Genomic DNA, 15,072 nt, shown 5'->3' on the forward strand with positions numbered 1-15,072 from the left:
AATATGAGTTAGGTAGTATTCCATCTGATTCTATCTTGTGGAATAGTTTGGAGAATATTGGTATTATGTCGTCAATAAATGTCTGATAAAATTCTACACTGATCAAATCTCAACCTGGGATTTTTTTGGTTGAGAGGCTTTTGATGACTTCTTCTATTTCTTTAGGTGTTATGTGATTATTTAGATGGTTTACCTGGTCCTGGTTTAACTTTACTATCTGGTATCTCTCTAGGAATTCATCTATTTCCTCCAGATTTTCCAGCTTTGTTGAGTATAGGCTTTTGTAGTAGTATCTGATGATTTCTCAATTTTCCTCAGTTTCAGTTGTTATGTCTTGACTTTCCTTTCTGATTTTCTTGATTTGGATACTTTCTCTTTGCCTTTTAGTTAGTCTGGCTAAGGGTTTATCAATCTTATTAAATTTCTCAAAGAGCCAGCTCTTGGTTTTGTTGTTTCTTTCAATGGTTCTTTTTGTTTTTATTTGGTCTCAATTTCTGCTCTGAGTATGATTATTTCTTGCAGTCTACACATCTTGGGTGTATCTGCTTTCTTTTGTTCTAGAGCTTTCAACTGTGCTGTCAAGTTGCTAGTGTATGCTCTCTCAAGTTTCTTTATGAAAGCACTCAGAACTATGAGTTTTCCTTTCACTGCTGCTTTCATTGCATCCCATAGGTTTGGGTATGTTGTGTTTTCATTTTCATTAAGTTCTAAAAAATCCTTAATTTCCTTCTTTATTTCTTCTTTGACCCTGCTATCGTTTAATAGAGCATTGTTTAGTTTCCATGTGTATATGGGCTCTTTGTTTCCTTTGTTGTTACTAAAGACCAGCCTTAGACCATTGTGATCTGATAGGATGCATGGGAGTATTTCAATCTTTTTATATCTATTGAGGCCTATTTTGTGACTAATATGGTCAGTTTTGGAAGAGGTGCAGTGAGGTGCTGAGAAGAAGATGATATGTTCTGTAGATGTCTACTAATTACAATTGGTTCATAACCTCTGCTAGTTTCACTGCATCCTTGTTTAGTTTCTGTCTCCATGATCTGTCCTTTGATGAGAGTGGGCTGTTCAGGTTTCCCACTATTATTGTGTGGGGTGCAATGTATTTTTTGTGCTTTAGTAGGGTTTCTTTTATGAATATGGGTCCTCTTGTATTTGGAGCATATATGTTAAGGATTGACAGTTTCTCCTGACAAATTTTCCCTGTAATGAGTAAAAAGTGTCCTTCCTTATCTTTTTTGATAACTTTTGGTTGAAAATCTACTTTATTCGATATTAAAATGACTACTCCTGCTTGTTTCTTGGGGCGGTTTGCTTGGAAGTTTTTTTCCCAACATTTTACCCTGAGATAGTTTCTGTCTTTGTCTCTGAGATGAGTTTCCTGTATGCAGCCAAATGCTGGGTTTTGTTTATGTATCCAGTCTGTCTTTTTATTGGGGAATTGAGTCCACTTATGTTAACAGATATTAAGGAATAGTGGTTGCTGTTTCTTGCTATTTTTGCTTTTAGAGGTAGAATTGTGCCTGTGTGTCTTTCTTCTTTTGGTTTTCTTGCTTAGGTATTTTCTTGTTTTTACTAGGATGTAGTTTCCCTCCTCTTACTGGGTGTTCCACCTGTAATTCATTGTAGTGCTTGGTTTGTGGTCAGATATTATGTAAATTTAATTTTGTCCTGGAATATCTTGGTCTCTCCATCTATGGTGATTGTGAGTTTTGCTAGGTATAATAGCTTGGGCTGACACTTGTGTTCTCTTAGGGTCTGCATGATATCTGTCCAGGATCTTCTAGCTTTCATAGTCTCTGTTGAGAAGTCACATTTGAGTCTGAGTGGTCTGCCTTTATATGTTACATGACCTTTTCCCCTTACTGCTTTTAGTATTCTTTCTTTGCTTTGTGTTTTGACTATTATGTGTCAGGAGGAATTTCTTTTCTGGTCCACTCTATTTGGAGTTCTGTAGCCTTCTTTTAAGCTCATGGTCATCTCATTCTTAAGGGTAGGGAAGTTTTCTTCTACGATTTTGCTGAAGGTATTTGCTGTACCTCTTAGTTGATATTCTTCACCCTCTTTTATTCCTATTATCCTTAGATTTGGTCTTCTCATTGTGTCCTGGATCTCCTGGACATTTTGGGTTAGGAGCCTTTTGGCTTTTGCATGTTCTCTGACTGTTTTGTCTATATTTTCAATGGTATCTTCGGCTCCTAAGATCCTCTCTTCCATTTCTTGTAGTCTGTTGGAGATGCTTGCATCTGTGACTCCTGTTTTTTTTTTTTTTTTAAGGTTTTCTACCTCCACAGTTGTGTCTTTTAGTGTTTTCTTTATTGTTTCCATTTCCATTTTAAATTCCGTCTTCAATTCCTTCATCTCTTTGGTTCTGTTTTCCTCTAATTCTTTGATTTCTTCGAGTATTTTTCGTATTTCCTCTTTAAAAGCTTCTATTTCTTTATGCTTTTCCTCCCATTCTTGTTTAAAGATCTCCATCATCATCTTGAGGAATGATTTCAGGTCTGAGTCTTCTTTTTCTGGAGTGTTTGGCATTCCACTGTTTGCTGTGATGGGAGAGTTGGGTTCTGGTGTTGTCAGGTTGTCTTGGTTTCCTTTGGGTAAGTTCTTTCACTTTCCTCTTGCTATCTTGTTGTCTGTGATTATATGTGGTCTTCTTGTCAGTGATTGGTTCCCGTCTCTCCCTTGTACCTGGCCTGTGTCCCTGGATCTCTGCTGTTTTAGGTGGCAAATGGCTTGAACATTTGGTCCGCATGCGGGGACCTTCTGGGTGGAAACCCTTTCCCTACTGCAGAGTTCCTGCTCCCCTGAACCAATGGGGGGTGCTTTCCGTGAGCCAGGCCTAGCCCTCTCTGGGCCCTGGTTACTAGCAGGGCAGTCTCACCAGGCCCGAGTCCCTGGATCTCCTCTGTTTCTGGTGGCAAATGGCCTGAGCGTTTGGTCCGCACACAAGGCAGACTGTTTATTATTTTTATTTTTTATTTATTTTTATTTTCTTTTTACATTATGAAATTAACTTGAGGTCTTGAGAGTAAAAGAAGAAACTTTTAACAGTGATATGTTTGTTTATCAAGGTGAGAAAAAATGGATTGTGCTAGTTTTTATTTTCAGCTTGATATAGCCTAGTACTATTTAAATAGTTGTCTTGATTAGATTCACCTGTGGCCATGTCTGTGAGATTGTCTTGATTGATGACTGATGTGGGAGGGACTAGCCCACTGTGGGTATCAGCCTCCTCATGCTGGTGGGACTGAGATGTCTAAAAAAGTTAAGAATAGTGTCTGAAAAGACAGATGGTGCAAGCCAGGAAGCAGTATTTCTCTATGGACTTTGCTTCCCTTCCTGACCTTGGGTTCCTGCCTCAAGTTCCTGCTCTGACTTCCCTTAGACTGTTACCTGGAAGTAGAAGTGGAAATGAATAATTCGTTTTGATCACAGTGTTCAGAGAGAGTATGTTTATAGGGCTGTAAGATGGGTCCCTTGCTCTGCCTCCTAGCTTTTAATGTAAGCCATCTTTTAAAGAAACATTTATAGCACATAGGAGTCTGGGTTGAATGGCACTCATCCTCAAACCTGCAATCATGTTTCACTTCCACATCCTCTCCTGTGAACTCATCCCCTGGCTCCCCACTTGCATCCTTTGCTTAATACCAATAACTTCTCCCTACTAAGATTTCCTCGCCTAGCATAGCACCTATTAACAGCATTCCTCCTCCTTTTGTGGATCTTCTGTTTTCCCTCTTAAACAATTCAACCAACTCAACACATTTCTATTAAGCACTGACTATGGATGAACAACCAGGTTAGATATTGACAAAATCATTGCACTTCTCTTGCTTTAAAGAACCAACGGTGTTTTGGAACAACAGACTAGAAAGCTAGTTATATTAACTATCTCCATGGCTGGAGTACTCACCATCGGCTTTCACACATACATACAAGCACAAACAGACACATGGACTTGATCAAATTCTGGGTGATTTTCATCTTAATTCACATGCAATGTCCTCAGAGAGGGTTTCATTGAACTTAGACTAAATTAGCTAGAGCCACACCTTAAATACCAAGTAAATCATTAAGATAGTAAGCAATTTTAAAGGAGTGTGAAAGACAAAGGAATAGAGAAATGGAATTATATGAGTCACTGGGAACTTGTGTGTTGAAAGAGTCCTTTACAGTCTAGTCGAGGTGACAGGTATATTTGTGAAGCTAGAGGAGACAGTCCTTGAAGCATATGAGTACTCAGAAATTTTTCTGGATAGGTTTTGCTGAACTGTCTTCAAGACAACAGGGAACTATGGAATGAATGTCAGCTGATAACACTGCCATCTCAAAAGGGAGAAAAGGGAATGGCAAGGTGAGAAAAGTAGCTGCCTCCTGCAGCCTGAGCCACACCCCTCCATTTGACTAACATACACTACACACCCCAGGTTAGGCTCTAGGCTGACTTCTGACTTTTCAGTTGCCAATACTTTAGTTAGTGAGTGAATGGGTGACATAATAAGATAATATGGGAACATTCACAATGCTTTAAAAAAAATGCCAACTTACCAGTTTTCCAGTCACACTCTGACCGCCTTCATTCAACCAGAAGCCGGGGACCATGGCTGAGAAATATGGTCCCCAGACACCTGGTACAAAGATTGGATCTTTGCTGATCTAGAACAAAAAAGAACAATGTATGTGAAAAAACTGACCTCCAAGGATAGAGAGGTTACACTGGTACCACCAGAGAATTCAGTTTCTTACAGAGTTTTTTTTTTTTTTTTTTTTTTTTTTTTTTTATGGTGGGGAAGTCATTCTCTCTCAAAGGAGGGCAGGGCTTTATCTGTGGATCCGTTCAGTTCATCCAAATGTCAAGAAAGTAAAAGTGAATAGGTGCTGACCGAGCTCTCCCATGCTAGCTTCCTCTTTGTGGCAGGAATTACTGGTCTCAAATCTAGGCAGTCCTGGCTCCATCAAATAATATAGTCAAAACAAAACACAAGATGTAAATGTTATTCTTCTCAGCCTGATTTTATTAAATTAAAAGGCAAAATCTTCATCCTTGACAGCATGATTCTGTGAGATCAAGCAGCTCTAGGCAATCAATTTAAATCCTCACATTCTGGTTACTAAAAGAGTGAATGTACAGCCAGTGAAGAAAAGGTCAAAGTGCTTGACCCTTTTGCATTATAAACTGTGCTGCAACTAGCTACTCAAGAAGAACTTTTCATTGCTTAGGTTAGGTTGAAGTCTTGCTGATCACAACATGATTTTTTTTTTCATGACAATAAACTTTCCTCTTCATTTGGTATATTCTGTTTTTCATATTTGAAGAGGCAGAACATTGGATTTCTCAGAGAAAAGCCTTGCTTGAAAAGAGTAGCAGGAGTTCACTAGATGATGGGAAACAGGCTACCATGAACAAAGCCCCATGGGTGAAAGGGGCTCTCAAGTTCAAGATTCTGTAGTGCTTTTTGTAGCTGGCTCTTATAGTATTTTAGTGAAATGGAAGACTGCACAAGAGGAGCCAGGGAAGAAGGAGCAGGTGCAATGGGACCTATCTCTCTTCTGCCTAACCAAAAAAAAAAAATGGCTGCTGAAGGCCAAAGCATGGCTATGGTAGTATTCCTGAGAAAAAAGGAGAGGGGGTTATGTACTCAGTGTCCGCTCCACCTGGACTCAAAAAATGGGATCTACTCATTTATTAGTCCCACAATACTTATTCAGCTTGAAACTAAGCTAAGCATTTGAGATAGAAGAAAACTGATCTGTAGCAATCTCTGGCCTCTTTAACTTCACCTTCTACCATTAGCATGAAGGAAGACCTATAATTACCCCAATGCCAACTATTCTGGCTCCTTTTTTACTTCAGTGCTCATTCTCTAAATCAGTAACTCTACTGACGTCCAAATGTAAAGGAAGCAAAGAAAGTCAAAGAGTAATAAGGCAAAGAAACTATCTAATACAATTAACTTTAAATTCTGTCAAGTGAGGGGGACATTATGAAAAAAGAGGGCTACTTAATATCTCAATTGAAACAATAATTTTAGTGTGTAAGAAACAAGTTTCTACAAAAAGAAGGGTTAAATTTATGTGTTTACAATCACTGACATTATTTCTCCAGATGTTTCCTGAGTTCCACTGAGACCTAGATGTGTAGCAGGAACTAAAAAAAAAAAAAAAAAAAAAAAAACAGTCCATTCCGGCCCAGAGGGAGAGAACCAGGTCACAGTCATGAGGACTCAGCGTCTGCCTGAAGACTGTTGAGCACCCAGAAGAGCCAGGCACAATCATCAGAACTCATTACCTGTCCACAGAGAGCCAAAAACCCAGGAGCCTTCCTGAGCCCACAGGCCCACATACACACAGGAGAAACAAGCTCCAGTCAGAGACAGCAAGATCACCTAACAACACAGATAACAAGATTGCAAAAGGCAACTACAAGCACCTAAGAAATAAAAACCATAACAACCTAGCAAGATCAGAACCCAGTTCTCCAACCACAGCAAGTAGTGGATTTCCCAACACACAAGAAAAAGGATAAGTAACATATAAAGGCAGACCGATCAGATTTACACCAGATTTCTCAACACAGACTTTAACAGTTTGAAGCTCCTGGACAGACATCATACAGAACCTAAGAGAACACAAATGCCAGCCCAGATTACTATATTGAGAAAAACTCTCAGTTACTATTGATGGAGAAACCAAGATATTCCAGGACAAAACCAAACTTATAGAATAACTGTCCAGAAATTCAGTCCTACAAAGGTTAATATATGGAAGACGCCAGCACAAGGAGAAAAATTATACCCTAAAAAAAGCAAAAAATAACCAAAACCAAAAGAAAAAAGGCACATAAATGTAATTCTAACAACAAAAATAACAGGAAATAACAATCTATTCCTTAATATCTCAATTCCCCAATAAAAAATATAAACTATAAGACTGGATACATAAATAGGACCCAGTATTTTGCTGCATACAGGAAATTCATCTTAGCAGCAAAGACAGGGACTACCTCAGAGTAAAAGGTTGGAAAAAAATTTTAAGCAAATGGTCTCAAGAAACAAGCTGGAGTAGCCATCCTAATACTGATTAAAATAGATTTCAACCAAAAGTCATCAAAAAAGATAAGGAAGGACACTATACTCATCAAAGAAACAATCTATCAAGATGAAGTCTCAATACTGAACATCTATGCTCCAAACACAAGAGCACCCACATTCATAAAAAAAAAGAAACCTTATTAAAGCACAAAGCATATATTGTACTACACACAATAATAGTGGGAGACTTCAATACCCCATTCCCATCAATGGACAGATCATGGAAGCAGAAATTCAAGAGAGGTTATGGTGAAACTAGCAGAGGTTATGAACCAATTGGATTTAAGAGACACCTTAGGACATTTCATCCTAAAACAAAAGAATATAGCTTCTTAGCACCTCAGGTTACCTTCTCCAAAATTGAACATATAGTTAGTCATAAAAAAAGACCTCAACAGATATAAGAAAATGGAAATATTCGTGTGCATCCTATCAGATCACCGTGGACTAAGGCTGGTCTCTAATAACAAAACCAACAAAAAGCCCACATAAAAATAAAAGCTGAACAATTATCTTCTCAATGATAACATGATCAAGGAAGAAATAAAGAAAGAAATTAAGGTTTTTTTTTTATAGTGTAACAAAAATGAAAGTTCAACATACCCAAACTTATGGGATGCAATAAAAGCAGTGCTAAGAGGAAAACTCATAGCTCTGAGCACCTCCAATAAGAAACTGGAGAGAACATACACTAGCAGCTTGACAGCACAGCGGAAAGCTCTAAAACAAAAAGAAGCAGATATACCCAAGAGGAAAATATGGCAGGAAATAGTCAAACTCAGAGATGAAATCAGTCAAATAGAAACAAAAAGAACTATACAAAAAATTGACAAAACAAGGAGCTGGTTATTTGAGAAAATCAACAAGCAATCCCATTAAAACCAGGGAGTAGACAAGGCAGACCACTCTTCCCCTACTTACTTAATACTGTACTGGAAGTCCTAGCCAGAGTAATTAGACAGCAACAGGAAGTAAAAAAAAAAAAAAAACAAATTGGAAAAGAAGTAAAAATATCACTATTTGCAGATGACATGATAGTATGTTTAAGTGACCCCAAATACTCCACCAGTGAACTCCTACAGCTTCAACAAAGTGGCTGAACATAAAATTAACTCAAACAAATCAGTAGTCTTCCTCTACTCAAAGGATGAACATACTGAGAAAGAAATTAGAGAAAAGACACCTTTCACAATAGTCACAAAGAACATAAAATAGCTTTGTGTGACCCTAACTAAGCAAGTGAAAGATCAGTATGACAAGAACTTCAAATCTCTGAAGAAGAAAATTGAGGATCTCAGAAGATTGAAAGATCTCTCATGCTCATGGATTGGAAAGATCAACACTATAAAAATGGCCATCTTTCTGAAAGCAATCTACAGATTCAATTCAATCTCCATCAAAATTTCAACTGAAATCTTCATAGAGTTAGAAAGAGTAATTTGCAAATTAATTTGGCATTAATAAAAAACCTATAATAACAAAAACTATAAAAAACAATAAAAGAACATTCAGGAAAATCGCCATACCTGACCTCAAGTTATATTAAATATCAATCATGATAAAAACCACATGGTATTGATACAGAGACTAAAGACCCAGAAATGAACCCATACAACTATGGCCACGTGATCTTTGACAAAGGAGCTAAAAAATTTTAATGGAAAAAGGACAGCATCTTCAAAAAATGGTGTTGGTTCAACTGGCAGTCAGCATGCAGAAGAATGCAAATTGTTCCATTCTTAACTCCTTGTACAAAGCTCAAGTGCAAGTGGATCAAAGACCTCCACATAAAACCAGGTACACTGAAACTAATAGAAGAGAAAGTGGGAAGAGTTTAGAACACATAGGCACAGGGGAAATTTTCCTGAACAGAACACCAATGGCTTGTGCTCTATGGTCAAAGATCGAGAAATGAGACCTCATGAAATTGCAAAGCTTCTGTAAGGCTAAGGACACTGTCAAGAAGACAAAAAGGCAGCCAACAGATTGGGAAAGGATCTTTACCAATCCTACATGCAATAGAAACTAATAAGCAATATATACAGAGAACTCAAGAAGTTAGACTCTAGAGAATCAAATAATCTTATTAAAATGGGGTACAGAGCCAAACAAAGAATTCTCAACTGAGTAATACCGGATAACCAGGAAGCACCTGAAGAAATGCTCCACATCCCTAGTCATCAGGGAAATGCAAATCAAAACAACCCTGAGATTCTATCTCACACCAGCCAGAATGGCTAAGATCAAAAACCCAGGTGACAGCAGATGCTGGCAAGGATGTGGAGAAAAAGAAACACTCCTCCACTGCCGGTGGGATTGCAAGCTGGTACAACCATGATAGAAATCAGTCTAGAAGTTCCTCAGAAAATTGGATATAGAACTACCTGAAGACCTGGCTATTCCTCTCCTGGGCATATACCCAAAAGCTGCTCCAACATATAACAAGGACACATGTTCCACCATGTTTATGGCAGCCTTATTTATAATAGCCAGAAGCTGGAAAGAACCCAGATGTTCTTCAACAGAGGAATGGGTACAGATAATGTGATACATTTATACAATGGAGTACTACTTAGTTATTAGAAAAAAATAACTTTATGTAACTCCTAGGTAAATGAATGGAGCTAGAAACTATCAACCTGAGTGAGGTAACCCAGTCACAAAAGAACACACATGGTATACACTCACTGATAAGCAGAAACTAGCCCCCCAAAGCTCCCAATACCCAAGAAACAATTTACAGATCTTATGAAACTCAAAATGAAGAAAGGCCAGAATATGGATGCCTTAGTCCTTCTTAGAAGGGAGAACAAAACATTAATGGGAGAAAATACAAGGTCAAATAGAGGAGCAGGGATTGAAAAAAAGATCATTCAGAGACTGCCTCACCTGGGGATCCACCTCATATTCATTCACCAAACCCAAGCGCTATTGCTGGTGCCACCACTGCTTATTGGCAGAAACCAGATATGGAGGCCCCCTCACAGGCTGTCCCAGAGTCATACGGATACATCTGAGGATGTTTACAGCTAATTATCTGACTGAACATAAAGACCCTACTGAAAGTGCTAGAAAAAGAATTGATGGAGCTGAGTTTGTAACCTCATGGGAAGAACAAAATTATCAACCAACTAAACCCTCCACAACTCCCATGAACTAAAACCCTTGAGCACACATTGAGAGACCCATGGCTCCAACTGCATATGTATCAGGGGATAACATTGTCTGGCATCAATGGGAGTAGAGGCCTTCGGTCCATTGAAGATTCTTTTTCACAGTGTAAGGGACCCAAGGCAGAGGTGGAGAGGGTGGTTGGGAGAGGGAATACCTTCATGGAAACAAGTGAAGGGGAGGGGGAGGGGAGGAGGAAGGGAAGGGTTTAACATTTGAAATGTAAACATAGAGAATATCCAATAAAATAATAAAAAATTAATATTACAACAACAATTAAAGAACAGAGTCTAGGTTCTCATGAATCATGATGTTTCAAGCTGAAGAAGGCCAGAGCGGCTACTCTCTCAGGTAAACAGAAGAGTTAAATATTTTCAGAGCTAATATTCCAGGGTCATTAGATCTCCAGTTCATACAATGCTCCACAGGGACCGTTGTTTACCTTAAAATAAGCAGTCATTGAATTCTCACAGCAGTGTGTGACTGAAAAGTGTTGGAGTGATGGAAGCTGAAGAGAATTCCAGGAATGTGGAAGTGAGGGACCTAACCAAGTTTAGGGTCAGTAAAAGCCTCTGAGAGAACTCGCCATGTGAATTATGACGAAAGCCCCCTGGTACTTTCAGGTGTGTGTGTGTGTGTGTGTGTGTGTGTGCTGTCTGTGGCAGAGATGGAAAAGACTCCAGCCACAGTGAGCACACATTAGCTGACACCTAGTTTTGTCACTCTGTCTTTTCCCAGGGAGGTTTTATCCACGATGATCCTATGTATTCCTGGTCGGAACAGACTGTTAGAGTTTGGAATAAGTAAGAAGGTCTTTATTCATAGCTACCAAGGGTTCAAAGTTTAGAATAGTCACTCATTGAGGCCAAATCATCTCTTTTCGTGAGCTCTGAACTCCATCTGATGCAATAGAGCAGAAAGGTTCTACAGCTTGTGTCTGGTCAAGTAGCTGATGAAGGCCTGAGATAGGATATGATCTAAATGAGTGTGGCCCTCAAACCTTGGATATATTTTATATTTTCCCACAGATGGCTTAGGAAGGATATGCACTGCCTTAGTGAAGGTTTTTGTTTTGTTTCTGCCATGACAAAACATCTAACCAAAAACAACTTGGAGAAGGAAGGGTTTACTTCAGCTTATAGGTCTCTATTAAAGACCACCATAAAAGGAAGTAAAAGCATAAACCTGGAGGCCGGTGCTAAAGCAGAAGTCATAGAGAATCCATGCTTACTGTCTTGCTCTCTCATGGATTGCTCATACTGCTTTCTTATACCACCCAAGACTCCATGTCATAGAATGGAATAATCCACGGTGATTTGCCCCCCCCCCCCCATATCAACCATCAATCAAGAAAATGCCCTACTGTCTCGCCTACAGGCCAACCCTATGTAGTTAACCTATTTCCCCCAATAAGCTTTCACTCCAGATGACCCCAACACGTGTCAAGCTGACATAAGCACTAGACGTAAGCACATGCATCATTTCCTACCTCCCACCTTAGCCCCGAAAGCTGACGATTACCTGCTACTCTGGCAGGACTTCACTAAAAACTGGCTCTGCTACTCACGAGTGTCCAGTGGAGATGTTATTTGGTTTAGGCTTGGGAAGCTGTTTGGGATAACTGTGTTTGTGATATTTCCTTTGGGCATGCCACATGCTTCTCATCAGACATTCCCAGTAAAGTGAGGAAACAAAGTATACTTCCCATCCCTTGCAAGGCGGTGTTCTCAGGGAAAAGATCTACAGTTTGTTTGGGGGGGTGTGTGCACAGTTGTGTATTTATCTGTTCCTTAATCCTTTACGGTACGCATAAATATTTGAAAATATTTTTCTGAAAGCTCCTTCCACCCTGATTACTCTCTTGGCTTAGGGGTTGCTCTGTGAGAGGGGAGATCACTGGCCACACTAATGACAGTCATCTACAATGTCCATGTAGAACATTAACTTCTAGACCTAATGGTACTGCTGGCTACAACAGCAACTCTGCTGGGGACTTGCACAGGCCTCACTCTGGTATAAGTGATACAGTTCTTATAACTCTGAAGAAGAATCAACCATTGTCTCTACTGTGTATATGTGTAACTGAGGAAGAAAATGTTAAATGACATATATCCAACATTATAAAACCACCACAAAGTAGTCACCTCAAACTTCTACAGCCATCAACCCCTAGTCATAAAATTAGTTTTGTTACTTCTTCACAGCCTTAATTTTGCTACTCTAATAAATCATAATGTAAACATTTGAAGGTAAAGGTTTGCTAAAGGAGTTGTAACCCACATGTTGAGTACCAATGCTCTACACGTTTTATACTTGCTGCTGACACATTAAGATCTTGTTCCAGCTTGACCATTGTCTCTTTGGATCCTTCATATACATGTGAATGGTAGAAAAAGAGGGCCACAACAAATCCTCAAAAGTATACAATACTCTTTTGCCTTGAAAACCAGTATGTTAGGACACGTCTATATATAAGTGTGTCTTTTATCTTATATATTTATTGAATTTAATTATTTATTTAAATATATAAAATAAAAAAATACAACACACTCATTACTATTTAGATCAAACTAGCCTGGGACATGGGATATCTCAGTCTCATGGCCTATGAGAGGACTATTGTAAATGAGAAAACTGGCAATATTTTCTTGCACAACCTAGGTACAGGCATATGGGTATTAATCTTAGTGTTGGTGTTCACATTGAACTTAGACATTTGACAGATACTTTTAATCACATGTGCTGTACATTAAATTTTAGAACGCCAACTAAACCTCTGATTGCATACTACATTAGCGCATAACATTTATGACAGCTTGAGAGAGGCATGATTTTATTGGTATAGATAAGCTCATAAATGAAATCTAAGCTGAGCAGGTCAAACAGACAGATAGGAAGTCACTTCAGTGTGCTTGTTGGAAACTCTACCTATTTCCTTGTCTCAACACCATTCCCCTGGCAATAGGATGACAAGAGCAGAGACACTTTTCTCTTTGAGGTTTTCTAAGATTCCACAAAGTTGAGTCACTCCATCCCAGCTGGCCAAGCAAAACATGCCAGTGAAATGGTCAATGGCCTGTGCCCTCACATGGCCTGGAGTTTATGGGACTGTGTCAGTTTGTCTCTTGGGGTGTCTCCAAGTACCTACGTATTGTGTCACCCAGATAATTTGCTGCTAGAAATATTGGAAGCTCTTTTTTTCAAAAAAAAAAAAAAAACAAACAAAAACAAAAAAAAACCTGTTAACTTTATAGGCTGTATTTAATAGCTACAATCTATAATCCCAGACATTAGCTGGGTAAGACTTCAGATACATACTGAGTTCAGACTACAGTTTAAAACATGAAAAGATGCGGAGAGCTGGGCTTCAAAGTTGTGTGGCTTCCAATCCATATTCTCAAAAAACTTCCAGTTAGGTGGGAGCTGTGGGTTCAGGATGGGCTGGGCATGGGGGACACTTGTGAGTATCCATGTTTATCTAGCCTTTGCGTTTTCCTGTGTACATGTCAAATCAAACACACTGAATATAATTGCAACCCGAGATGCCCAAGGTACATGTTTAGACTCCTACAAGGATCAGAAATAACAGGCTGGGGTCAGAAGTCACATTCCAAGTGTTCCTGCCTCTAGTCATGTCTGCTCAAGCTAGCTGTGAGCAAAGATGTCACAGGTCCAAATTCATCTAGGGCTATGCTCCTACTGGCTGGGTTCCCTGAATGACAAAGCCCAGATATTTTCTCACAACTCTTTGCAGGGTGGCCGTGGGGTGGGTGTGGGTGGGTGACTGGCTGGGAGCAGGGAGCTACTGTAGCTCTTTTTGTTCTTTCCCATCCCATCACCCTGAGGCTGATCTGGCCTGAACCCCCTGCAGGACAGGAGGCAGGCTCCAGGCGCCAATAGTCCTGGGAGGAAACAGGAGGCTTTGCTTGAACTGTTTGCTGCCAGGTTGGGATTTTTAGAGAGTAGCAGCAAACCTGTGTGCACTGGGTATTTCCATGATCATCTCTTTTCCCAAATGAACTGTGATATCATCTTACGGGAGGGGGAGCACTTATACACTTATACATCTATTTCTGCCAACTCCTTGATTACTATTTAGTACACATGTACATGGTGTGGGGGAGAGGGAGGTAGGAGGAAGAGAGAGAGAGAGAGAGAGAGAGAGAGAGAGAGAGAGAGAGAGAGAGAGAGAGAGATGTTTATAAACAGAAGGAGGCTCTCTTTGTGTCTATCTCTTGGTTTGCCTTGCTGGGTTGAACACTAATGACCTACGGGTGTGCCTGTCTCTACCAGGAACCAGTAAAGATAAAAGTAGTTGCTATCTTTAGGGCAGTGAGCATGGGCTTGGGAAGTAGATAAACTACTCTAGACAATTCTGACTAGGCCATTGGCTGGTTATGTGATTCTGTGCCCTTCTGAGGCTTAGTTTCCTGACCCATAAACGTGGATAATCATCAACCAGAAACAAGTCCACGATCTGCATGGTACAGTGTGTACAAAGACGCTGTGATACACTGGGCTCTTAACACACTGTTAGGCAGCAGATGGTTTAATTCTACTCCTTCCTGAGACAGTGGAAAGCTTAGAGTTCTCCATGGCCTCAGGCCCATTATTACTCTGTCTCCTCTCTGTGATCTCCCTACACCTTTATTACCTTCATCTCCTTGGTCTCATCAACTCCAGTGAGTGCAGGGAAAATAGTGTACTGCACATTCCTGAGTCTTTCACTAAGGATGTGACTGACGTGTCCAGACAATATATTCAAAAAAAGAATCTGCTGCTGTTTGAGGGCCCTTCTTGTTCTTGG

The 15,072-nt window shown here is 39.6% G+C and overlaps 1 protein-coding gene across 4 annotated transcripts in view; it reads right to left on the bottom strand.

Moving 5' to 3' along the window:
* The window catches only part of FGGY (FGGY carbohydrate kinase domain containing), a 358,793-nt gene that overhangs the window by 118,880 nt on the left and 224,841 nt on the right, over positions 1 to 15,072 (bottom strand). For all 4 annotated transcript variants that reach the window (XM_080921783.1, XM_080921785.1, XM_080921784.1 and 1 more), the window contains one exon: positions 4,552 to 4,659. In XM_080921783.1, coding sequence (XP_080777909.1) covers positions 4,552 to 4,659 — 108 coding nt within the window. The remainder of the gene's footprint in view (positions 1 to 4,551; positions 4,660 to 15,072) is intronic.

Source organism: Micromys minutus (assembly GCF_963924665.1).
Source record: "Micromys minutus genome assembly, chromosome: 9".
Taxonomy (NCBI): domain Eukaryota; kingdom Metazoa; phylum Chordata; class Mammalia; order Rodentia; family Muridae; genus Micromys; species Micromys minutus.